At 41.9% G+C, this 27,482-nt stretch overlaps 1 protein-coding gene across 1 annotated transcript; it reads left to right on the top strand.

Annotated features, from left to right (window-relative positions):
- Window positions 1-26,651, top strand: CHST7 (carbohydrate sulfotransferase 7). The gene is made up of 2 exons (XM_020992884.2): window positions 1-2,269; window positions 24,338-26,651. Exons 1-2 carry the CDS (start codon window positions 786-788, stop codon window positions 24,339-24,341), a joined length of 1,488 nt encoding a protein of 495 aa, XP_020848543.1. The 5' UTR covers window positions 1-785; the 3' UTR covers window positions 24,342-26,651.
- Window positions 26,652-27,482: the final 831 nt, after the last annotated feature.

The raw sequence follows: 27,482 nt of genomic DNA, 5'->3' as shown, positions 1-27,482 counted from the left end.
TGCAGATCACCACCTCGGCAAACTTCTAACTGTGAGCTCAGCTGTAGACCTAAAACACATACTCCACCACCTGGTGTATTCGGAGGCCCGGGCTCAGAGAAGGGTGGGGTTTGTATTTACACAACACGACTTCCACACGACTGCTGGGTGTGGAAAAGTTAAATCTGGCTCTCGGAGATCTGGCTGGTGACCCCACCCCACTGCAGGCCCGCCCAGGTCTGCCTGAGCTAAGAGGCTGGGGGCCCCCAAGAGGGCTCCCCTTCCACGCCAGAAGAGATGAAAGGCTAGCCGGCTGAGCAGTTGTCAAGCCCCTCACCCCCCCGCCCCCGGCAGGCGCGGGGCGGAGTTCCAAGAGAGGATGGGCGGAGAGAGAGGGCCAGAGGGGAGGGACGGCCGCGGCTAAGCTCGCCTCCCTCTCCCAAGTTTCGCTATGTTGTTCCACTGCCTCCGTCGTCCCGCTCCGCTAAGTGAGGATAACCCGGCGGAGGGGAGCCCAAAGAAATGGCAGGAGGGACAGCGCAGCCATCGAGGAGGTGAGAGAGAGGGGGAGACGGCGAAGAAAAGGGAGAAGCGGCAGGGAGGACCAGGGGACAGGAGCGCCCTCGTCATCCTGCCTCTCCATCACCCCCGTCCCTCCCTGCCTCTTCCTGGTTCTCCGGCAGCAACCAGGAGCCCCCTGTTGGGGGTTGGGGGGCGAAGGGAGGGGAAGCTCGAGATATCCTGAGGAGCGCTGGGGACAGGAACCGCGGGCAGGGGTGGGGCGGGGAGGGGCGGGAAGCCCAGACATGAAGAACCGGCGGCGGCGGCGGCGGCAGCATCGAAAACTCCTGTTCTTGCTCGTTCTGTACACTCTGGTCCTGCTGCTGCTGCCCTATGTCCTGGACAGCCGCAAGGGCGGCGAGGAGGCGGGCGTCCGGCGTTGCCCCAGCCTTCCGAGCAGCCTGGGAGTGTGGAGCCTGGAGGCAGCGGCCGCCGGGGAGGAGGAGGAGGAGGAGGAGACGAAAACTTTGATCCGGGCCGGAGGGGGAGCCCCGGAGAGCCTCCAGAACCGGAGCGACTCTGCCCGACGGTCGCCGCCGCTGCCGCGCGAGAAGCAGCACGTCTACCTGCACGCCACTTGGCGGACCGGCTCGTCCTTCCTCGGGGAGCTCTTCAATCAACACCCCGACGTGTTCTACCTGTACGAGCCCATGTGGCACCTGTGGCAGGCGCTCTACCCGGGCGACGCGGAGAGCCTGCAGGGCGCCCTCAGAGACATGCTCCGCTCGCTCTTCCGCTGCGACTTCTCCGTGCTGCGGCTGTACTCCCCGCCGGCAGACCCCGCCGCACCGGCCCAGGGCTCCGTCAACCTCACCACGGCCGCCCTCTTCGGCTGGAAGACCAACAAGGTGATCTGCTCGGCGCCCCTGTGCCCGGCCGCCCCCAGGTCCCGGGCCGAGGTGGGGCTCATCGACGGGGCCGCCTGCGAGCGCAGCTGCCCGCCCGTGTCGCTGCGGGAGCTGGAGGCTGAGTGTCGGAAGTACCCGGTGGTGGTGATCAAAGACGTTCGCCTGCTGGACCTGGGCGTGCTGGTGCCGCTGCTGCGGGACCCCGGCCTCAACCTCAAGGTCATCCAGCTGTTTCGTGACCCTAGGGCAGTGCACAACTCCCGCCTCAAGTCCCGGCAGGCACTAGTGCGCGAGAGCATCCAGGTGCTGCGCACCCGCCAGAAGGCTGACCGCTTCCAACGCCTGCTGTTCGCCCAGGGCGTCGGGGGCCGGCCGGGGGCATCCCTGTTCCGGCCGCAGCCTCCGGGTCCCCGCGCAGACTTCTTCCTCAGCGGGGCGCTGGAGGTGATCTGCGAGGCGTGGCTGCGGGACTTGCTCTTTGCCGGGAGCTCTCCAGCCTGGCTGCGCCGGAGGTACACCCGGCTGCGCTACGAGGACCTCGTGCTGGAGCCCCGCACCCAGCTGGCGCGCCTGCTGCGCTTTGCGGGTCTGCCCACCCTGCCCGCCCTCGAGGACTTTGCCCTCAATATGACTCGCGGCTCGGGCTATAACGCCGACCGACCCTTCCTCATTTCGGCCCGGGACGCCCGGGAGGCGGTGCACGCGTGGAGGGAGCGGCTGAGTGAGGAGCAGGTGCGCCAAGTGGAGGCTTCCTGTGGCCAGGCTATGCGCCTGCTAGCCTACCCGCTCAGTGGAGAGGAAGGCGAGAAGGTCCGGGAAGCGAAGCCTGCGGGGGAGAAGCAGCAGAAAGAAGCGGAAGGCACTACAAAACAGCGCCCCAGGTAAAGTGCATAAAAAACCCCCTAAAATATTCCCTTACAGGGATGAAGTAGCAAAAGGGACTTGAGATGAAGAGGAGGGAAGGTGTAGAGACTGGTGATGTTCCTAAATGTCCCCTCCTGGAAAACTAGGTCAGGGCATTGCCTCACTTTGGAGGCGCCCCCCCCTTTAATAAATCCTGTTACTTTATTTTTCAGTAAACAATCTTTCCCCCTTTCCCCCTCCAGCTCCTCCTCCATCTCACTGGAAAGAAGAAAATTTGTAACAAATTATGCACAATCAGGCAAAACAAATTACCACATTGTCATATTCTGCATCTTAAATCCATCACTCCCTGTCAAGAGATGGGTGCCCTTTCCAATGATTTTTTATGTTCTGAAAACCTCACAGTTTTCCCATGAGCCTCGGTTTCCTCATCTGTAAAATGGAGGAATTGGAGTAATTCAGATCATCTTCCTTTTCAGTCTAAACCCTGTAATCTTCTTTGCCTTGGCATTCCACCTCCCACTGTGGGAGCTTTAAACCACCGGAGAAGTAGACGTTTGAGAATATTGTCAAAGTTTGTAAAAGAAAATTCTTGTTAAGGGAGCCTTTTTTTTTTTCATTCTTTCTGTTTGTAAAGCTTAGATGCCGGGTGGATCCAGGTGCTAACTAGACCTCATTTCGCAGAATGTGTTGGCAAAGAGTTTTGACTAAGGAGTCAGTTTCTTGTTCGGAAGGCTGATTTCAGACATTTCCCCTAATTGACAATTCAGTTAGCGGGCCAGAGAATGCTTTCCTCACGTGTTGTAGAGTAGTGCAGAATACAGTATTGAAGTCTGAGGATAAGGATGAGGAAAACTAGTGGAGGGTGGAAGGAAATGACTTGTATTTCCATTCATTATTTTATATTGTAATGGAGCATACCCCTGGGGACACCAGGGCAAGCAGGATTGAGCCTTGACAATGGTCAGCCAAAAGAGTGTGGGCCCAGGATCTGTTACTGGCAGCTGTTGTGATTTTAAAAGCCCCAAGCACTGATATTTTTCTAAATTCATCAGATGGTTTCCTCAGTTTCTTTAGGGACAGGGAAATCCGCATTCTTTCCCAACTTCCTGGTTGAAGAGAGGTTGCAAATTTTTTTTAAACATCTCAACAACATCCTTTCACCAGCTAATCTTTTGCATAGAAAATCAACATGCCTTTCTAACCATTTTGGTTATTTTGGTAGGCTTTTCTTCCCTTGCACCATCCCCTCCCCACCAAGTTTTATTTAAAAGTCAGTGAATATTCTCACATTTTTACTTTAATGTCTGCATTTGTGGAGTCAGAATTCTGAATTCAAAATCCCATCTTTTCATAGGATATGCTTTTGAAACCTTGAGAAAGTCGCTTAACCACAGTGGGCCTTAGTTTCCTCAAATATAACATGAACAGGTTGCACTAAATAGCCTCTAAGGTACTTTCTAGTTCTAAATTTAGGATTCTGTGATGTCAGGGAGAGGCATTGGTGAGACATGCTCTCAGAGTCAGTCAGCTCGAATTAATTAAGCTCCTATTTTTTGTCCCTCAGGCACTGGGCTGAATGCAAAGAAAGAAAGGCAAAATAGAAATGAAAAAATATAAAAGGCAAAAATTAGTCCCTAATCTCATGGAGCTCAAAGTCTAATGGGGGAGACAACATGTAAATATTATTACAAACAAATATGTGTGACATATTTGGAGGTTATCTCAGAGGGAAGGCACTAGCCATAAGGGTAATCAGGAAAGGCTTCTTGTCAAGGGTGGGACTTCAGCTGAGACTTGAAGGAAGCCAGGGAAGCTAGGAAGTGGAGATGAGGAAGGGAGAGTGACCCATGCTAGGGGGTGGGACCGCTATTGAAAATACTTCAAGTTGGGCTGATAGACAATTTTAGAAAGCTGTAAAGTTCTTTTGTGGGAATATGATTTCACAGCTGTGGTGATCATTCTCATTTACTCACTAAGGAATTAGGGCTCACCCTCTATACACAGCTTTGATGACAGTAGTTCATTTTATTTGGGGCTTTACAGTTCACAGAGTGACTTCCTCACAACAACCCTAAGTAACAGCCTATCTTTCCCTGACTTGTGTAGGCACAGGAATCTTAAAGTAAATGACCTTTAAATACAAATTTATAATTAAACAACTTAAGTCATAACCTTTCAGTGCTCTAGGCCTCTAAGGTTGTGAATTGCAGAAAAGGTGCCTACCTGCATTTCTTCTCTGAGAGATCTCTTTATGAATGAAATCACAGATTCAGTCTCAGTCCTATTTATCTATACCTGTAAATACAATTCAGGATTGTAGGATTGAAAAAGAAAGGAAACTACAAACCTACAACTTTGGTTCTGCTGTGTGATGGATAGTTACATCTTTTTGTCCAATCTGTATATACAAGATTACCAGGTGAAAAGGATGTTATGTGATAACCAGTTCTGTTCCTTCATTGGTGGCCTGACAGCCAACTGACTGAGGAAACTGTTGGAGTTGGAGGAAGATCACTTCAGTTTCTCAGACTACTGTCCCAAGTACAGATCCTCACCCATGTTTGCTTTTTTTTTTTTTAAATGAGCCATTTTAAAGGATAAGCCTTGCCTTTTCTTCGGTGCCTCTCCTTCAGAACCTCCCCCTGGGCCCTTCTGGTAGGGTTGGGGCTTTTTATTCTTCATCTATGATTTCATTGTAGTATGGAAATACACCACAAATACAGGTCAGCAACTGTGCTGTAGCTTATTATAGCCTTAGAGTGTACCTCAAACATTAAAAAGTTAAGAGACTTTCCTGGGGTCACACAGCTGGTTTTTAGAGCACAGGCTCTGGAGTCTGAATGCCTAGGTTAAAAATCCAACCTCTGATGTTTGTTATCTGTGTGACCTTGAAGAAATCACTTAAGCCTTCCTGGGTCTCAGTTTCCCCTGGAAAATGAGGAGGTCGGACAAGGGGGGCCTCTGAGGCCCCTTCCAGCTGTGCCATGCTGTTGAAGCCATGGAGTGGTGAAGTTATCAAGGGGAAGAATGAAGAGAGAGAAAGAGAAGAGAATTAAGGACAGAAACCATGGTTTAAGGCAGGGGGAGGAGGAGGAACCAGTAAAGGGGAGGGGGAAGAGAGAACTAGGAAGAGAACCATGAGCGTACAGTGTCAGCAAATCCAAGGAAAATAGAAAAGATTAAGGAGTCAACCTCAGTAAGTACCCCTGAGAAGTCAAGGAGGCTAGAAAAAGGCAATCGAACAGGCGACGGAGAGAGCCCAGAAGGAGATATAACTAATCTGTATGATCTTGGGCAAAGCAGTAGGAGGAGTCAGGAACCCCAGTGGTATACTAAATGCTCTCTATCACTAGCCACTGGCCTTTCACTACACCCATGGACATCCACAGACATAGACACATCTCTTCCCCTGAGAAATCTGTATCAGCAGCCCAGTAAATATCAGAGATGTCTGCCTCAAGCTGACTGGGGTACTATTTTTAATTGCTATTTTAAAAGCTATCCCAAGAGACCTTTTTTTATCCTTTTAGTAGTAGGAAGGTAAATCCTTGTCAGAAGGTGGTAGATCATTTAAAAAATGATCTTTGCCCCACCAGAATAATCATATCCAAAGATTTATTGCACCCCTCACAGTAGGGAGGTTTGTTTTGTTAGTCCTGTGATACTTCCATTACTCACTGTATTTTTGGAAATTTTCTGTGGGACTTGCCCTCAGTGCCTGTTGCTAGCACATTACTTTGAGTGTTCTTAGTAGTAACAATTTTTTTTTTGCCTTTCAAGGCTTAGTCTGATTGTTTTTTCAAAGGAACCCAAAGTCATTTAGAACCAAGTTGGATTAAAAGCTGGGTAATAATAATTTTGATTTGAAAAAAAAAAAAGGGGTGGCGTGAGTAAGCCTCTTTTTCTTGTGTATGAGGCCCATGAATTGCCTCAAGGGACAGTTTGCATGAAATACAGATATTCAGAAATACCTAGAGAAGTCACAGCATCCCTGGAACACAGCTGTTCAGCCTTCCAGGACAAGGCATTTGAAAAACCTACCCTCATTTGAAAACATAAGTTTGGGTAAGCTTATTAAAACCCACCCTCATTCCCATATAGTTGTGCCACTTGTGGACATTATAAATTATTGTAAATATACAGTTGGATTTTAGGCACTTACTATATTCATGTAATAGGTGACCTTGCCTGAACAGAACTAATGCTTTGTTATTCTTTCCATTGACAAAATATTTTTGATTTTGAAAAAAGTCCAATTCCAGTATGAGGTTTGTTTTTTTTTTTAAATGTCTTTCATCAAGGCAAAAGTAGAGGCAAAGGCATCATTGTAACACTTGGGTATTTTCAATAATCAGGAAACTGGGATAGTGTGACAAGCTATGAGGTAGAATTCTTGTCATAGTAATGGCTGAGATTAACTTTCTAAATCACCGAATCAGCAATTGTGGCTTCTCTCTTAACTTGGTTAGGGAGTGAGGAGGTCTGTTACCCTTGCAGTGAATGTGTTGGAGGAAGAAGATGTAGGTGGCCTGGCTTTTTCTCTGCTCCCTGGCTTTCTGTTACACAACTGTCCTTGTGAGCGGGGCCATCTCCAGTGGCCTGATCCGTGTCTCGCCATTGGACCCAGATGGCTCTGTAGGAGAGAGTGAGGTTGGTGACTTTGCACAGCCCTCCCTCACTTCACTCCAGTTCACTTGCAAGTCATGACATCACCTTCCTGACGTCACGGTCCGCTTTGAGAACGGTGGACAAACAACTACAGGCCTTGTGAGGTCTGCAGGCTCTTGGCTTCTTCCCTTCTGTGGGAAGGAGCTGCTGATCATGTGAGTAAGAAGAGCCGGGGTGGAATTAAACAACTTCTGCCCCAGTGTTTGGACAGTGAATTGTTATTTGGAAGGAACACAGAAGCAGGAGGACTTTTCAGGAGCTAAACAGGAAGCACCTAATTGGCTAAAAATTGCTAAGCTCGGCAATCTTGCATGAGAAAGGGTGTTCTTAATACCTTTTCCCTTCTCCGAAGGCCTGGTGCCAACAGCTGCTTCTGTTGTGATTTGGAGCCTATGTTCAGGCTGAAGATCTAGCCCCCTGTTAAGTGCTGAGATGGAAACTGTTAGTTGACAGTGAACATTTTAAAACTGGGAGATTAAGAATCATATAGAATAGGACTAACACATTGAATTAATTTCTTTTTTACTCAGAAGTTAACAAACACCAAATAAAACTGGGTATTTCCATATACATAGCAGAACAGAAAAAGGGGATTAACACATGAATTTCAATGATAAACATAGAATTCTGGCATTCTGTAGACTTTATTTTTTCAACAGTGGGAAGCTTTGGTGTAGAACTGTATCCTGAGGATTACAATCATGGTGGTGGAGAGATATTTTTTCCTTGTTGATCCTGAGCTTCCCTCTCTGAACATTATGTTAATGAGACTTGGCCAGAATATCACTTCTCCCGCCTGGTGTGTTAGAACAAATGGCATAGTGCATTGTGATCTCGAGGATGGTGGTGGGAAGGCACTCTGAGCCAGGCCAGTACAAACAAGTCTCATAGCGGGTCTGTGCTCCATTGGCCGGGAAGGACTGCTTGCTGCCAGCACTTTGAGATTAACTATTGTTTAGACTGAGTTGGAGATGTCTTTAATTGTACATTGCACATACCCCAAAGTAGTTATCTGTAATACTGGGAAATGGGCCATGGAACAAAGTCTGAAGTTTGGGGTACTCTCTTGGAATAAATATATAGGTAGTGTCGCATAAAAAAAAATAACATGACCCTGAAGCAGTGTGTTCCTTTGAGATTCTCTAGGACTCGCCGAGATGCCAATCTTGAGGAATTAGAGAAGATGAGAGGTGAATCTGAGGATACCATTGAGTGGCTCCTACAAAAAAAAAAGTGTCAGATTATAAATATGAATGAAAGTAGACTCTACCCCTACCAGCAGTAGATAGCAGAGAAAAGTCATGCTTTTTGTCACATGTTCCCAAGAAGGGAGTTGCTCTGCAGAGAGGAGAGGGCTGTTGAAAAAACGTGTCAATGCAGAAACAGAGTGTTTTGCGGTCTTTTCTACTCAGTTTTCCTTGCTTTAGTAAAAGATGAGCTGTAAGCACAGGAGAAGTCAAGTCATTTGCTCTCCACCTAGGTGAGTCCTAGTAGGATTTACTCACTATCAAAACAGAAATAGCCCTCAGTGGACTGAGAGAAGTTGGCATGAGATGGTAGACTATTCTGTTAGCAGACAACTAACCTCTTCTCTGCTGTGATGACTTCATAGATGACTGGTTCTTTTTTTTTCTTTTTTTCTTTTTCCACACTGAGGGCAGTGTTAGGGAGAAAGGAGAAATTAAAATGTCTGAACTTGGCTATTTGTTAACAGCCCTAGCAGTTTAGAAGTAGATTGGGGGAGGGGGAGGGGAGTTGGAGTTACTGGTTTGGATGAAGTGATGAATGAGGTTAGATTGGGAAGTGACCTTTAGAGATCATAGAGGCTGCTCCTCTCATTTTCCATGAAGAAACTGGAGCTTAGAGAGGTTGTAACTTGCTTATGGTCACATAGGTAATCAATCACACTCAGGGACATTCACTAAAAATGTCCTTCCCATTATTTGTAGAGTAGAAAAATCTATACCAAAGGCCTATAACTAGTCGATCCTGAAACTGAAGCCAGGAAGTCAGTAAACATTTATTAAGTGTCTACTCTGTGCCAGGCACTGTGCTAAGTGCTGGGGATATGATGAAAATCACAATGCACGCACCAGCTCTGGGGTCAGGAGGATCCAGTTCAGATCAGCCTCAGACACTTAGTAGGTAGCTTTGTGACCCTGGGCAAGTCACTTAACCCCTATTGCCTCAAAAAAAAAACCAACCCAAAAAAACAACCAAACTCAGGCCTTGCTCTGAGGGAGCTTACTTTCGAGCATGTGAGGGAGCTAATGGGAGAGACAATGTGTAAATCCCTATGAAAAAACAAGGTAGATACAGGATAAATAGGAAATAATTGATAGAAGAAAGGCACTAGAATTTAGGGGGATCAGGAAAAACTTGTTGTAGAGGTGCTATTTCAGCTGAAATTTGATTTAAGTCAGGGAAACCAGGAGGCTTTTGGAACAGCTAGTGAAAATTCTGAGAGTCAGGAGGGTGCTGAATGTCTCCTTCAAGTATAAGAAGACTGGAAAGAAGGTGGGGTGTGGCAGGTTTTAAAGGGCTTTGAATGCCAAATAGAGGGTTTTGTATTTGATCCTGGAGTTTACTGAATAGGGGTGTAATGTGGTCATAGCTGTCCTTTAGGAAGATCAATTAAAATTATTTTATTTTGTTTTCAGGTTTGTACTGTCTCTCCGACATCTTCCTCTCTCCCTCATACCCCTTTGAAAAAGCAATGAAAACAAAGCCCATTACAAAGTGTGTACATACACACACACACACACACACACACACACACACACACACACACAGTCAAGCAAAGCAAAACAATTTTCTACGTTGTGCATGCCCCCAAAATTTCTCCCTAACTCCCTCTCTCCCCCTCTCCCCTTCTCTCCTTCTCTCCCCCCTCTTCTTCTCCCCCCTCCCCTCTCTCCCTCCCTCTCTCCTTCTTGCCCTCCACCTCCACACAGGATACCTTTGGTACCTTTTTGACATATATGGTACTTTGTGGTACCCTCGTACAGGGTCACACAGCTAGTCTGAAGCTGGATTTCAATTTGCCTGAAATCAGCCTCTGATTGCAGGCCCCGTACTCTTATCCCCTATGCCATTTAATGTAAAATACATGAAGTTACAAAGGAAACAATTTATATTCAAATAAAGGTGTTCTTCCCATCCAGGTTGACAGATCCCTTGAAATCTCTCTAAAGATCCAGGTTAAGAACCTCTGGTATAGAGGGACACACCACAAATTAATCCAGCAAGCAATAGTTAAGGGCCCACAACATATATAGTGCTAGGGGCTGGTGATACAGAGATAAAAAGCAAAGTAGTTCCTGCTTGCAAAGACTTTATCTTCTGTTGGGGAAGAATCACCATCATAGTAGCTTGGCACCTACGTGAGGCATTCTTTGATCATGTCAGCTTGTGAAAGAAGTAAAAATATTATGTTCAGGGGACATGTGAAAGATACAAAAAATGCTTAAGGCAAGGCTCTCTGCGTTCATGAATGAGGGGAGAAGGGAAGATAAGGGACATCATGTAGATTCATGTAAAGAGCATTGCTTGCTCTGGAGCAGCATACCTGGGTCTTAGATTTGACTCACTGATTGACTGCCGAGATCATTATGGGCAGTTCACTTTACCTGTCTCCTTTGTTTACCCATTTGTGAAATGGGTAGCTGTCTAAGACCCCCTCACAGGGTAAAAAATTATGATTCCAGGCATACAGACAGTCCTAAATTAGTATGTGATAAATGCCCCAAAGGGGAACAAAGGAGTTCAAAGAATAAGATTTCCAGTTGAAGTGATCTCTGAAGACTTCCTACAGGTGGGATAGTGTTGGAGCCTTCAGTAGGCAATATGAAGGGGACAGATGGATAGAGGGAACCATGTGAGCCAAGGGCAGGACAACTTTGGGAAATATCCATCTCATTTGGTTGGAGTGTAAAAGTTTGAGTCTAAACCAGAGATTCCCAAACTTATTTGGCCTACTGCCCTCTTTAAAAAAAAGATTATTCGGGGCCCCCCTGGAAATCTCTTTTCTTTAACTCTTTAATGGTTTTTTAAAAAGTTCATATCATTTCAAAGAATATAAAATATTTAAATAAAAAGATGCATCTTAAGTTTAATAATTTATTGTAAATTTTTTTTCCCTACATTGAAGTTTTGATATTGCTATATTGCATCATGTAACCATATAGTATCATATTGTAAACAAGTCGTTACACACACACATTCCTGCTGATGCATGCTGGACTTCTTGACAATGTGTGACATGCTAACCTACCAACACTTGCCTGTTAAACCCTGTCAGTGGACTTGACCACTGATTGGTTATAACTTGCATTTTGTGTGTTTATTTGGAAAATAATGCAATCACTATGACTTTAACTCTGTTACACAACAGATGAAACGTGTACAAATTGTTTTTTCAGAATTTCTTTTCTTCTTTCCTTATGCTTCCATCACCCTCTTATTTTTAATCAGTGCCTTCCAGTTGCACCTGAGGATACTACCACCCCCCTATCCCCACCCATTCCAGTGCCCCCCTGGGGGGTGGTATCTTTTTTTTTTTTTTTTGGTGAGGCAATCAGGGTTAAGTGACTTGCCCACATAGGTGCCAAGCTACTATGATGGTGATTCTTCCCCAACAGAAGATAAAGTCTTTGCAAGCAGGAACTACTTTGCTTTTTATCTCTGTATCACCAGCCCCTAGCACTATGCCTTATATGTTGTGGGCCCTTAACTATTGCTTGCTGGATTAATTTGTGGTGTGTCCCTCTATACCAGAGGTTCTTAACCTGGATCTTTAGAGAGATTTCAAGGGATCTGTCAACCTGGATGGGAAGAACACCTTTATTTGAATATATCTAAGGCCGAATTTGAACAGGAGGTGGTATCTTCCAAAACTTTGGACGACATTGAATATGAGGCTGAGGAGTTTGAGCCTTATTTCCCTGGCAATAAGATCTTTTGAGGTTTTTGAGGAAGGAAATGACAGGACCAAAATAATGCTTTAGAAAAGGATTAGTCTGGTAGCCTTATTCAGAATGAGTTAGAGAGAAGAGATACTGTAGCCAGGGTGACCAATTAGGAAGCTGTTGCAATAGTGCAGATATGAGGTAATAGTGTGTAAACTAAGCTGGTGGGAGTTACACAGATACATAAAACATTTTGAAGGAAGAATAGATAGGGCTCAGAAGAGGGGCGAGAGGGATATCAAAACATGCTCCAAGATTAGGAGGCTGAGTGGCAGAAACCATGAGAGGACCATTAATCAAAATATGGAAGTGAGGAGAGGAATGGATTTTGGTTTTAGACATTGAGTTTGAAGTGTTAGTAGCATACCCATTTCGAAATGCAGCAGTGGGGTAGTGCTGGCAAGATATCAGGGCTGGGGATATAGATTTAAGAGTTATCTTGAAGGGAGGTGTTAGTTTAAGTCTTGAGATTAGGTGGCATAATGAAGGGAATACCATATGATGTAGAGAGCAGAGAATTTAATAGAGAACTTTGGGGAATGCCTACATTTTGGCAAGTCTGGGAAGATGAAACCTGAGAAAAGGTTATTAGATTTGGTAACTAGGGGAATCATTGTTAACCTTGGGGAGAATGGTGTTGGTAGAAGTTTAGAGGGAGGAGGATGAAAGGAAGCCATATTGCAAAGGGTTGGGGAGAGAGTTGTTGGAGAAGTAATAGCTGTGTGTGCAGACTATTCTTTCCACGGGTTTGGCAGTGAAAAGAAGGAGAGAAAGGATGTTCTTGTGGTGGCCAACAAGTTTAACTGGATGAGGGGCCAGAGTGATCAGATCAGAGCCTGGGCAAGAGCTGGCTCAAGTCCAAGGACACAAAATCTCATAATGCATCTGATAGTTTAAGAGGAGTTGTGAGGGCTGCTCTTCCCTTCCCTTCCCTTCCCTTTTTAACTTGCTTGGTAGGAGATAAGGATGCATTCTGAGGATTGATGGTGAGTCATCCTGGGAATCAGGTAGGAATAGAGAGGAAATGAGGGAAAAGAGGAAAATGAGGATTAATTATAGCTAACCAAGAAATAAAAGGCAGCAAGATTTTGATATGAAGCTAGCTAGGTATGTATGGCATTTGATTGAAGATAATATTTTTTCCTTAAAAAAATTAAATTGCATTTATTTTCTTTTCCTCCTTATCCCTTCCCAATTAGAAAAAAGAAAAAAGAAAAATAAAGCTCTTGTACCAAATATACATAGTCAAGAAAAACAAATTCCTGAACTGATCATGCCCAAAAATGTGTATCTCATTCTGCATCTTGATTGCATCACAAGGCTAGCATGCATTAGGTTCTTAAATATTTGTTGCCTGACAGTTAGGAGGTGGGTAGTTTTCTTCTTCACTGGTCCTCTGGAATCATGATTGGTCATTGGATTAGCAAAGTTCTTAAGTGTTCCAAAATTGTTTTTCTTCATACTGTTGTTATTGTTTAAATTGTTCTCTTGGTTTTGCTCTCTTCTCCCTTCATCAGTTCATATGTCTTCTTAGGTTTCTCTGAAGTCATCCTTTTCACAGTTTATTCTGGAGCATCAATTTTCTATTACATTCATATAGCATAATTTGGCCAGCTATATCCCAATTGATGGCTTCCAGTTCCAGAGTTGTGAAACTAATATTTTATCAAAGATATGACTCAGGTAAAGCTTGTTAATGATTACATAATAAGGATAAATTTTTAAGGTGCACTACTCACGTTAGTGGCATTTTGAGGAGTTATATGTCTGTTAGTCCATGGGGAAAGGAGGAGGGTGGAATCTGGTTTAATTAATATAATGACTCATGTCCAGCCCTTTGGACTCTTCATGTGTAGCTACCCCAGTAACCATAGTCTTTGATGTAGGAGCACAATCTTGATTCTGACCCAATACAAGCTAAGATAATTTTTCCTTAAAAGTATATAAACACATTGTCAAGACTTGGTTGGCTCAGGAGACTAAAGACTGAGGCTGTCAACATCACTTCCTGATCACCTGAATACAAAACAGCCACAGGCTTCCTGTGAAAGAGCTCCAGGTGCCTTCTCTGATGCTTGGCTGATGGATCAGGGGCCCTCAGTGAGTAGTCTGGTTGAGTAACCTCCTGCTATGGCTAAGTCAGTTTCCTTTTGTTAACCATTGAATAATTTACTAATCTCATTTTGTTCCAGTACCAAAACTAAATGACATGGGGATTGGCCTGGGTCAGGCCTATCCCAGAATAGCCACTACCTAGTGTTATGGAGATTTAATAAAACCTTTAGATAAATCTAGATTTAGTCTGAGTGGCTGCACAAAGGAGGGAGCTTCTTGAAGTGTAGCCAGTTCTGCTGTAATGTGACATATGCATTCCTAAAAAAGTCATTTGTGCTATGCAAAATGGCACAATATCCTGGGATTTATGGGAAAAAATGAGATTAGGGATGCAACACGCAAAAACTTTGTCAGTACACATTAAAAAAGATAGGAACTTACTAAAAACAGTATCAGATGGTTAAGAAATACATAAATACTATAATAAACAGTAGTCTCTTCCATGACTTTGAACTGTGGCTGAACTTGCACCCCAGTTCCCATAGGGTTGGTTTGGCAAAGTTGACAGACTTGTTACCATGGCTGAAAGGGGTGGCTGGAGTGCATAGGTCTCCTCTGCCCACAGCTTCTATTGCATCAGAAGATATACAATCAATATGGTTTTTTACCTTGAAAAAGATCAGAAGTTAACTTGTGAAAAATGTGTTGTCAAAAGGGTTGCAACTTATGGGTTATGATAAAGTGATGTAGTTTTTTCTTCTTTTTCACTGCTTGTGCCAAAGTCATGCATTAGTTCAAAATGTGCTCAGATTGTTCCCTGTTACATCAGTTGAGTTGGAGAAATTTGCATTTTCAAAACGAGCGTTAGAGTAGAACTGTAGCTGAGGAGATCACTAAGGGAATTTCAGGTGATAGGGAGAGGATTAAGGACACAATTTGGAGGTCATGTTTAGACAGATTAAGATGCGAACTAAAGAGTTATAAGTCACAGAGCTAGGATTTTCAGTGTATGAATTAGAAGATCAGTTGAGAGAAGTTTTTTTTTCCCTTTGTTTTGTTTTTCAAAGAACCAGGGAGACTTGAGTGTGTTTGTAGGCAGGAGGAAAGGAGCCAGTAGTAAGTGGAAGATAGGAGAGGAAGAAAATAGTGTATGATTCATGGAATAAGAAGTGAGAAGGGACGGGATTAAGCCTGCAGGTAAAGTGACAGCTTTTCTGCTGAAGTAGGAGGGAAAGAATGAAAGAGAGCATGAAAATAAAGAGCGTTTGAGGAGGGAAGTTGAAAGACTTCAGCTATTATAGCCAATAGAGATGAAGGAAAGGAATGGTGAGCTGAAGACTCAATTGAGTTAGTGGTCTTATAATAGATTTGGAACTGATATTTCATGAGGTTGTCCAGCAATGCTAGAACACAGGAACATGGGATAGATGTTGAGGGTGACAGAGCACTAGAAATAACAAGAAAGAACACGATGAATTCAAGGACGACACTGTTGAAACAGGATCTAGGCAGGGTAGGGAGAAGGTAGCAGAAGACTGATAGATTGGAATAATAAGACTCAGGATGACTGACAGTAAAGAGTGGTTTCAGTAGGTGAGGTAGCATGGGAGAGGGGAAGAAAATTTACATAAAAGTTCAGGGAAGGGATTAATGAAAGGATATTCTAAAATTAGTGAGTGGAATCTGAAAGACCCTAGGCTCAGTCTCTACAACATATAACCCATGCCTAAGCTATATCTGTACCAGCTGTGTGACTGGGGCAGACAGTTAACCTCTCAGTGCCCCAGGCAACTTTCTTATAAAGCAAATATTATGGGATTCTCTTAGCTGCATCTATTTTTTTTTGTCAAGTTCATTCCATTATCATGCACAATTATGGTTGTTTTTTCTGTATTTATACTTTTCCTTCTCTGTTTCCTGCCTTCTCTTTATAAAGAATAGGGCAGTAAGAGAGAAGGATTTCAGCACTAGTGCTGTAGGTTTAGTGTAATATGCTTCCTAATTCTTATCCTTTTCTTTTAAGCCTCTCTTCCAAAATCCATCCTCTTTAATTTGATTTACTTAAGATTAATGCCTCCCTTAAGCTACCATTCCTCTTATCCTCCCCTTTCCCATCTCTCCTTTCTCTCCTGTTTACTTGTTAAATGAAATGTATTTCTGTACCACCCCCCCATCTCTCTCTATTCTTCCCTCTTTTTACCAGTTCAGATCAAGAGTGAGATTCAAGTGTTACTTGGTTCCTCACCCATTCCTTCTTGTTTGTATAGACTTCAACTTGTGTACCCCTATTATGTAGGATAATTTTCCCCATTCTTCCTTTCCCTTTCCCTTCTCTTTCCATTCTTCTTTTAAGATCATCAGAGCATAACAAAACCACTTTCAGGTGCTCTAATTAGATTTCTTTTATGAACCCTGATGATAAAATTTCTGAGGGGTTACTGGTGACATCTTTCCATATTAGAATGTAAGCAGTTTATCCTTGTTTAGTCTGTTCTTGTCACTCACATTTAGCTTTTTATGTTTCTCTTAACTACTGTGTTTGCATTTCAGAGTTTCTACTCAGTTATAGTGTTTTTATCAGGAATGCTTGGAAGTTCTGTATTTCATTAAAGGTCCTCTCATTTCTGCTTCCCTCCCCTCCCCCCCACAAAGATTATACTCAGTTTTACTGGGCCAGTTATCCTTAGTTGTAAGCCTTTGTCTTTTGCCTTCTAGAATTTCCAAGTTCTCTGTTCTTTATAGTAGTGGCTGCTAAATTTTGTGTGATACTGACTGTGACTCCTTGTTACTTGAAATCTTTCTTACTGCTTACCATATTTTTTCTTTGAATTTCTAGCTCTGAACTTTGGCTATAACATTCCTGAAGGTTTTTACTTTGGGTTTCTATAATGAGGTGACTGGTGGATTTTTCCAATTTCTCCTTTGCCCTCTGGTTCTAAAAGATTGGGGAGATTTTCTTTTATTATTATTATTATTAGCCTTTTGGTGAGGCAGTTGGTCTTTTTTCCTGTATGAGTCTGGGATGTCTTCTTACCATGATGCACAATCTTGGTCCTCTTTCATTTCCTGTGCTCTGAAATGCTTGCCATAATATGTCCCTGGTCAGATACCATCCCCAACCACTGACCTATTTGTCTTCCTGTGCTAACCTGGGCTGGAAAAATTACTGTGATTTTATTCTTGGATTTTCCCAGTTAGGACTTGGTCTGGTGCATTTTCTAGCTTTTTATGGAGGAGTTATATTGGAGAAGCTGTATTTCTTCCTGCTGCTGTACTATCATGGCTCTGCCCTCCAGGGAACTGAGATCATAAGTGGCAAAATGGATCTGCATTGCTAGAGGGAGTTGCCAACTACATGCATGAAATCACAGGTTGGACCCCCCAAAAAATAATAAAGAAAAGGGAAAGAAAAGAAATAGATGTATGGCTACCGTAGATAAAGTTATTGGAGTTATTTTGTCAATAGAGATGATGAAGTCTCTAAGGATTTTGACATGAGTCCAAAATGTCATAGTCATAGAACAGAATATAAATGTGTAATGGAGGCCATCAGACAAAGATGTGGCATAAATGTATGCTGTGGACTTCAAAAAGAGATGTGGTTGAGTTTGCTGGGAGAGAACATTGACCTGGAAGTGGAAATGGAGTCAGCTGATTTCTCTTATTTCACTGAGTTGGGGAAGTTAGGAAAGGTGGAGGAGGAAGGCAGTAAAAAAATGGTTCCTTTCCAGAAAAAGACTGGGGACTTACTTTGTTTTCCTCATTTTAAGACACTGGAGGTGATTACAATTAAATATTATTGGGATTATTATTCATTTACATTAAATTGATTCTTCATGTAAGTATATGTATAAGACTATGTTGAAATAATTTTTTCAAATAGGAAGAGCTCTATTTAGGCTATTAAGACTATTTAGTCTATACTCTATCTAGTTCCATGGCCATCTACATGGCATCAGTCTTATACAGCTATTCATTGATAAGTGCATTTGGATTAATAATAGTTAATAATAATAGCTAGCATTTATATAATGCTGTAGGGTTTGCAGAATGGCTTACCAATATTATCTCATTTGATCTAACAACTCTGGGGGGGTAGGTGCTGTGTGTTATCCTTATGAGGAAATTCAGGCCGACAGAGGGTTAAATGATTTTCCCAGGGTCACATAGGTTGCAAGTGTCTGCAGCTATATTGTAATTTAGGGCTTCCTGCTTCCAGGACCATCCACACTGCAGCATCTAGCTGCTTTTCACTTTATTTTATTTATTTATTTTTTGGTTAGGCAATGGGGTTAAGTGACTTGCCCAGGGTCACACAGCTGGTAAGTGTTATGTGTCTGAGGCCGGATTTGAACTCAGGTCCTCCTGAATCCAGGGCCGGTGCTCTATCCACTGTACCACCTAGCTGCCCCTGCTTTTCACTTTATAACAGTGCTTTCCTGGATCCGTGATTTCATCTGGTTCGTATTCCCTCCACCAGTGCACATCCCCATCTGTCCTTTGTAATTCTTGTTCATAGTTTTCCATAAATCTTCCATAGAGAATGTGGTCATGTGTTGCTCAATGTGCCATAAGATTTCATTTTTTAAACAAGTAGAATGTTAGCTCCTCCAGGGCAAGAAGTGCCTCCTCCTCCTCCCCTCCCCTTTCTATCCCCAGTGGCTAACAGTGTTTGCTGGGAACATAGCAAGTCAATAAATGTTTACTGAATTGAATTAGTATTATGGGGTTACCTCTGTCAGTCCTTTAGTCCTCATTTCCCCTGTGACCTGCCTGTTTTTTTTTTTCTTAGTATTTAAATATGCTCAGTGAATTTTTCTCGGTGGTGGTGTTAAGGGATAGGTCTAATATCAGTAACATGTTAATTCAGATTTAATGCTGGGATGAAATGAGGCACTTTAAAGTCATTGAACGGTTAATAAAAGGAGGTTTATTTTTATGCCTTAAGACAGCAAGGAAATGGAACTAGGATACAGTAGCACTTGATTTCTATAGAGGTCCCCTCCCCCATCACCTTCTCACATCTCCAGGTCTGGTCAGCAGGGCTGAACACGATGATTCTTGTGGTCTTCAGACATTTCCAAGTTGGAGGAGTCCTGACTCCACACGGGTGGGACTTAAATTTTTTTTTATCTTTTTTCCCCAATTACATGTAAAAACAATTTTTAACATTTAAAAAAAAAATTTTGAGTTCCAAATTCTCTCTCTCTCTCACTACTCTTCCCTCCTTCAGAATGCAAGCAATTTGATATAGGTTACATATATGCAGTCATGTAAAACATATTTCCATATTATACAAATTGCAAAAGAAAATACAGACACCCCACCCCAAAAAATACCCCAAGAAAAATAAAGTAAGAAAAAGTATGCTACAATATGCACTTAGATTCCATCACTTCTTTCTCTGGAGGTGGGTAGCATTTTTCATCATGAGTCCTTTGGAATTATCTTGGATCACTGTATTGCTGAGAATAGTTAAGTCATTCACAGTTGATAATTGTAGTGTTCTCCTGGTTCTGCTCACTTTACTTCACATCAGTTCACGTAAGTCTTTCCAGGCTTTTCTGAAAGCATCCTGCTCATCATTTCTTCTAACACAATAGTATTCCATCACAATCACATGCCACAACTTCTTCAGTCATTCCCCAGTTGATACCCATCCCCTCAATTTCCAATTCTTTGCCACCACAAAAAGAGCTGCTATAAATTTTTTTGTACATAAACGTTCTTTTTCTTTAAAAAAAATTTTTTTTAATCTCTTTGAGATACAGACCTAAGTTAGTAGTATTGCTGGGTCAAAGGGTATCCAGTCTGATTAGTTGGGTCAATTCACAATTCCACCAACAGTGTCCTAGTTTATGGGTGGGACTTTTCATGTTGTTGGGAGATGGTGATCAGTCAGGTTTCAAGGGTAGGGTTTGTTTTGTTTTGTCTTTTAGGGAAAAATAATTCCTGTTGTGGGAAAATTGGGAACCCGACGAAGCTGATCAACTCTACCCCTCCTCTCAACAATTAAGTATGGTCAAGGCAAATCAATACATTGGCCATGTTAGAAAAGGCATGTGTCATCATGCACCGACTAGTCCACGTCTCTCTGCCAGGAGGCAACAGACATTGCTCATCATTAATCTTGTCAAGTCTTGATTGGTCACCATACTCAATAAGAGTTCTTGGAGTTTTTTAAGTTCCCTTTACATTGTTGTAGTCATTATGTAACTATTTCTCCTGAATCTACTCATTTCACATGGCACCAGTTCATATGTCCCCAACTTCTCTGAATCATTCATATTTATCATTTCTTATAGTAGAATAACATTCCATTACATTCATGTTCAAACATTCCTCACTTGCTGGGCACTCACTTTATTTCTAGCTCTTTGCTACAACTAGATGCAGAGCGATCAGTATTTTTGTATAATAGGTGGGTCTGTTCCCTTTGTCTTTGGTCTTTGTGGAATACATGCCTACTAGCAGTATTGCTTGGTCAAAGGGTTAGTACAGTTTAGTGGATTTTTGAGTATAGTTCCACATTGCTTTACAGAATAATTAGATGGATTCACAGCTCTACTAACAGTGCATAAATGTGCTTGTCCTCTTCTAACACCTCCAACCATTGCCAATGGAACTTCAGATTTGCTTTAGTTTGCATTTCTTTTATCGTTAATGATTTAGAACATTCCTTCATATGGTTGTTGATAGCTTGAATTTCTTTGTCAATTGCCTATTCATATCCTTTGACATTTGGAAGTAGCTCATACACATATGTATCCATTCCTTATATATCTCAAATATGGAACTTTTATTAGAGAAATTTGCTGCAATGATTTTCCCCAGTTAACTTTTCCTTTCTAATTCTAACTGCATTGCTTTTGCCATGTACACTAGCATCTCCTCTGAGTTATCTTCCTAAAAAGAGGAATGACTTTGTATTGTTATGAGAATACTGCATCCAGTTTTGCTTGATTCAGGATGAAAACAGGAAGAAAATAAATCTCTTTCAAGTCACTTTGTGACTTGTACGTTGAAGTAAGACTCTAGGCAATACACAGGGATTTGACCTAGAAATCTTTAGATCTGACCTTAGAAATTTGACTGAAATCATCTAGTCTAACCTCCTGACTTTGTTGAGGAAAGTGAGGCTTGGAGAGGTAATTGGCATAAGACCCCTTATACTATAAATAGCAGAGCCAGAATTTTAACTGAAATAGCTTTTTTTTTTATTTGGAGCTTATCATAGTTAAGATGATGGACAAAATCCAGTTTCTCCCAAACCATTTTCTGATTTCCCCAGAGGTCTTGTTGAATAGTCTTTCTCCTACTAGTTTATAGATTTGGGTTTAACAAAAATTGGATTGCTTTACTTGATTGTTTTACTGATTATTTTTTCTATTAATCAATATGAAATAGTTTTAAGGGGCCACCAGGCTGCCTAAGGAGGGGGTGAACTGGCCCAAGTTGAAAACAGAAAAGGTCAAGGCTTTCCTGCAGATCAGCAGTGAGACTGGATCCAGTGTAACCATTAACTATCCAACCGGGGAGGGGAGACAGGGAGATCCAATCAAACACCCCCCTAAAAAAAGGGGTACAGTTGTGCACATCAAAGCATTGGCTGCAAAAATGCTTGTTGTGTCTGAAAATGTTCTTCCTCTCTTGTCCATTACTTCTCTGCTGTTGGATTATTCTGCTATTTTACTAAATCTATTGTAGACTCAGAGCTGATGATCTGGAATTCTCTAAGTAAGCCATTATGTAGTCCGCAAATAGGTCTAATTTGTTATCCTTTGCCAACTTCACAGTTCTCTCTCTGGTCTTGTTGCTACAGCTAGCATTTTAATAATGTCTGTCAGAGCAGGGGGAGGAAGTACGGTCTTGCGTTGCCTCTATACTTATGGGGCAAACTCCAGAGTTTCACGGTTGCAAATACAACTAATACGTGGTTTTATGATTTTACCTATATAGTGAGATGTCAATTAGTTTTGAATTTACTTGCATAATTTAAAATTTATTCTCTTTAAGTCATAGGGAAAGAGAAACATTAGCACATTTTGGTGATATCTACATACACTCACGATTAAATAGTTTTCAGCTGATGAGACCAGTGTCTCAGTGGACCAGTGTTATAATGTACACTGTAATATAATGGGTGCATTTGTAGAATTTAGATACTAATGATGAAAGTTTGAGCTAAGTCAAAAAAAAAGTTTTGAATTTGAAAAGAGGAAAGAAACAGTTTGTGAATTATTTATTTTTTGTGTTAATGGAATGACACAGAACACATAAATGTCACATAAAAAAAACCCAAAACTATTTTTATACATGTTCTGAAAACATCACAATATACAGAAACCCTGATGAGACCTGAAATTCATTGCACTAAAACAGTTTTTCAGTCTTTTATCATACTAAATATCTTTATATATCACTGTTTTGAGAGAAATAAAGCCTGCATTTTGCTCAGGGAATGAAAGTCTAGACAAGTAGAAGAAAATGTTTTTACTACAGAGTATATAGCAGCTTAAATTTTAATACTTCATTGTCAGACTTAACAGGAAACTAATGTGGTGAATGATAACCTAAATTTAGAACCTCAGTGTCGGTATCTTAATTTTAAATTATAAAGACTCGAGGTCAGTCCTGACAGAGCCTTCAGGGCCTTAAATTCAGGTATGAGCAGAGCTCTTTCTTTACTCTTGCTTTCATCCTGAGTACGACTGGGAGATGGTAACCTCTCGCCTCAGAAACCAGTTTGGCAATCTCACTAGGAAATGATAGGTACTTTTTCAAATTTGAAAATAACCTTGATCCAGTAGTTAGCTTAACTAGCTGCTCTGGGATAAAGGCCAAAAAGCAGCATCTTTCAGGGGACAGAAATAAGAAGAGGGACAGGAAATGTGATTTTATGAAGATAAGGAACTTGTAGGAGAGAAACTTCTCCAACCCATGAAGATCAGCAAAGGTTCTAGAACTTCTGAGGTTAAATGGTGTGTCCAGGGGTGATAGTGACAGTCTGTTTCAGAGGTGGGCCTTGAACCCAGCTCTTTCTGGCTTTGTGGCCAGCCCTCTATCCAATAAACTACACTACTGCTCATAAAATTTTTATGGAGTATAGAGGGCCTGGGTGCTTACATTGAATCCAACCGGGGTGGTGGTGGGGGGGGGAGGAAGGAGGAAACTAAGATTTTTCTTATCTTAGCAAAGATAAATGTTAATTCAAAATATCTTTCCCATTCTGTCTCCTCCTCTCCCCCTTCCCTTTCTCTAACTAACTTATTGTTACGGGTTTAACAAATCTATTTATACTTATTTGGGTGAATGAGATATTTGAGAAGTAGCCACTGTTTTGTTATAAATATCAGATCCAACCAGGTTGTGGTTTTTTTTTTTAATGCTTTAAAAACAAAACATAAAGGTATCCACTGGCCTATATGTCTTCAAGTACAGATCACCTGATCTATCATTTAGAGTAAATGACCCTGAAGTTCAGCAAAGCTTGTTTTTCAAGTTTTAACATAAAATCTAATGTGTATATAAATGTACACTTTCTATCTAGAGATCTAGTGACCAAACAAATCTGCATTTCTGCCACTAGAGGAAATCTTATAGGCTACATCTCTGTTCCCTGATATATCTGTGTGTGTTTGTGTGTGTCTGTGTCACTGTTGTACATTTCCATTTGTCCTGTAGGCCCTTGTTTTCTGGGGCTTGATTAGAGTATTTCACGGATGGTCAATTTCACTAACATTAGAATAGTGTCACGCTTGGTATACATCCATCATCTGTAAGGGTTTGTAATGTAAGAAACAGGCAGACATCACAAATGGAACCAGTGACTTCTTTCCCACTAATGTGAAAACAGTTTTTGAAGTGCCACCAAAAAACATGACAGGAAGCTTGAACAGAGTCTTCATTATTACTATGATACAGTTTTTTTAAGAGTCTTAAAAAAGGATTTACTTCCCACCAATGAACACAGCTTATAAAGATGGTTAAGTAGTAGGCATCTAAATTTAAATTCCACTATAAAATCCAAAGAGCATGCAAGCCAACAAACCCGTCCTAGTCAGATGCAGATGGCATCAGCAGCAGCCAGCAAGCACAGCAATGTCGACGGAGGTTTTCAATATTCTTTTTCCCCTTCCTTCTGCCACGACATGCAAACACAGCTTTTCAGGCTATGTTTTCTCATGACATTTTCACAAAATGAAAACAGTACTTTTTCAGAATAGATTTTTAGCATCAGATTTTGAGTGTTGTACAGATTGAGTTAAAATATTCCAAGGCTAAATAGGTTTACGAGTCTATTTTGAAGAGGCTTCACGTTAGTACATTTCTACGTGCTTTCTATATTCTTTTCCCTCTATCAACTTTCACCTTTTTTCGCCCCCCCCCCAGGTAAATGGCAACATCGAAGTGTGCAGTCCCGAAGGATGAAGAATCACTACCGATACTTTGCACAATTGGGGTATTGAGACTTCACTTGACACTAACTGCTGTACAGTTCTGCATAGCAGAAAAAAATAGTGAGCAGTTAAACACAACGGACACATCTGCAAAGACTACATTTCCAATAAGGAAGTGACATTTGTGCAATATGGATACGGTGGCCCTCCAATATGGAGGGCTTTATTTTCCAGCTTGAACCTGCCAGTGGTGATTGCCGCCCTTTGAAGGTGATGACATTCCCGGTGACAAATGAAGAGGAGACTTAATTTTTTATGGTTTCAGAATTAATGCTGTTTACATCACAACTTGGACAGAAATATTGATCTGAAAACCACGGCAAGTGTGGTCTTGCCCTATGTTCATTCTGTAACTTAAAGAAAACTTTTTGTTTTAAGGTCTGAATGGGATCTTAAAAAAAAAAGATTCTTCTAGCACTTCTTTACCTTCCATTCTCTAGGCCCATCAGAGAATTAATAGAATTGTAATTTTCACTCCCAAGCTCATATTTGTAAGAATTAGAAATACTATTAAATAATAAGTTCAGAAAGCAGCCATAGAGACTTTAGATTGATGACATCAGGTAAAAGTTGAGTACTGCCCTATACACACAGCACCGGATGGAAGCTATGAAGAGGTTGAAAGAAACCTTAGGACTCCTGGCTTAACAGTGGAGGCAAAGCTGAAATTCCCCAACTCAAATCAATTACATACCCTGCCTGAGGCTCACCACTCTTAATTGTGCCACTTGCTGGTTGAAGTTGGGCTGCTACCAGACCACAAATGTGCCATTAGTGCTTTAGGTTAAAAAGCAGGAGAATAGAAATCACAGGCAGAGGTCAGGTTTACAGTATTTCCCTGGACACTAAGGCACAACCAGGCACATTGGAAAAGGATTTTTGTCTAATGCTGCCCTGATTTTTTGCACTCTGTTTAAAAAAACCAAATGCCCCAAACCCCAAGTTCTTGAATGAAACTGAAAGAGCCTAGGATCAGGCCCCAGAGAATATACTCCATCTTCCCTTATGACATCGTAAGAGTTAAAAGCAGAGAGGCAGTCCTGGTACATAACCTGCAACATATTAATTCTAATAATAGATTATGCTCCTGTGGGGTTTAGCCAAACCGTAGATTTTTTTTTAAACTTCTAAAGCAAGAAGGAAGAAAGGAAAAAGGGAAAATAGGGTGGGAAATAATTTTGTAGGACTTTGGAGAAGTCAGTCTAAGCAGAAGCAATGGGAAATGTTCAGTAAACCATGCAGGAAGGGTTAGACTCTGAGGTGCCAAATTGCAGGCCTTCCTGCTGAGCTGTGTAGGAGGCCTGGGAGTCATGTTATGCAGAGCACTGAAGCCCTTACTCCTGGTACAATATAACATACTGTTAAAGGGTTATTAAGTTTTGCTGTTGTTGGAGGCTAAAATTCTCCCACCTTCTAGTTAATAAAACCCTGCCCCCCCCAAAGACTGTTTATCTTTGTAGGGAGTTAATGTTCTTCCTGTTTCATCTGAAATAGGCTGTAGATTCTGGATTACCTTCCCACTGAATCATTTCTTAAATATGGCAAAACTTCTAACAATGTAAAAATGAGAGCTGTCTACAAGGCAAGTTATTTACCATTCCTTTAACTGTGTAAGGACACATAGCCCCATTTTGAACAATGACATTTTCAATTCAGGAGAAATAACACTTAACAGAACGGAAACAAATTCCTCTCACGTTCCTCCAAAGCTTATAACTGTGGAAGTCAACCCAACAAGCTATATGTAACTCAACTGTCACAGGATAAAATTTGAATCTTTAATGTTTTTAAAATGGGAAAAAAAAAAGCTTTGTACAACTGACCTTGGGTTTCCCCCCTCCTCTCTACAGTCTCTGAGACTTGAATAAACTGTTTATTTACTTTTAGGTTATCAATCACCACTGCCAGAAGACAATGCCAACAATTCTGCTCAGAGGCTGCAGGATCCCACTTGATTGTCCAAGACAAGCTTAGATTTTCAGTGCCAAAAAAATGGGCTTTTTTGTATTTTGTTCTAGTTAGTGGTTACTTTTTTTTTGGGGGGGGAGGCTAGTGAGGCGAAGATGGCAAAGAAAGTCTTTTTTTTTTTAAGCATTTGGGGTTAAGTGACTTGCCCAGAGTCACACAGCTAGTGAGTGCCTGAGGTCATATTTGAACTCAGGTTATCCTGACTCCAGGGCGGGTGCTCTATCCACCACGACACCCTAAAGAAAGTCATTCTAATAAAATTTGAGTGGTGCTCTCAACTGCCCAGTGCTACTTCTCACTGAAACCACTACTCTTGTCACCCCCTTGCCAGTAGATTCTAATGACTAACAGTATTAGAAAGTTGCCCATGACATTAGCAAGGGAAATTGGGCCCGAGCCAGTGAGAGAGAAACTCACTGACGGCCTAGTTGGCTACCCATGAAGTGTGATTGTCTTACTTTAGTAAGAGATTCATTATCAGAAGGCAGACAGAGAACAAGTCAAATTCACTGTGTGGCTTAGAGAGGAAAAAAAAAAACAACAAACCTTTTTAAACTAGTAACCTGGTTCTTGAATTCCACTCTCTCAGACCCAAAATCAGGCCGGTTCACATTTCACAACAGATAGTAAAAGCTACATCTTAAAGCATTCTCTTCGAACTAACCTGGTCAATTCAAACTGATCTGTGTTTAACTAGATTATGTGGATTGTCTTCCTTGACTACATGAGTAGTAAACATTTACTCAGCAAAGGTCTTGGCCACAGTAAGCATCTGATGGAGTATATTAATTTCCCATTAAGGGAAAAACTTGGAACATCATTAACATAATATTCCTTTTTTTTTCCTACTTGGGGGAACTTTCAACCTTTCTCCTTCCCCCTGAAGATCTTTTATCTTGTCAGAAATTTCTCTGATGCCTTATTTTGCACCTGGCGTTGTCCTTTTCTGATTTTCAAAATTATTTCAAATGATAGATAGTTCACTGGCCTGAGGCCCAAGCTAAAGAGCTTTTTGCCATTAACTTAATGGAAACATTTTCTCCTTACAAGATGCTCTCTGGCTATCATGCATCCAAGCTTAATTGTCTTGTTGGTCCAGTGAGCGCTCA

This window comes from Phascolarctos cinereus, unplaced genomic scaffold, assembly GCF_003287225.1.
Source record: "Phascolarctos cinereus isolate Bilbo 61053 unplaced genomic scaffold, phaCin_HiC Scaffold_726;HRSCAF=1367, whole genome shotgun sequence".
In the NCBI taxonomy this organism is placed as follows: domain Eukaryota; kingdom Metazoa; phylum Chordata; class Mammalia; order Diprotodontia; family Phascolarctidae; genus Phascolarctos; species Phascolarctos cinereus.
Note: the sequence above shows the minus strand (reverse complement) of the source record. Positions and strands in the feature narration are given on the sequence as shown.

Excerpts from the sequence above, each read along its gene's own strand:
- CHST7 (XM_020992884.2), top strand. The coding sequence starts at position 786 with ATGAAGAACCGGCGGCGGCGGCGGCGGCAGCATCGAAAACTCCTGTTC.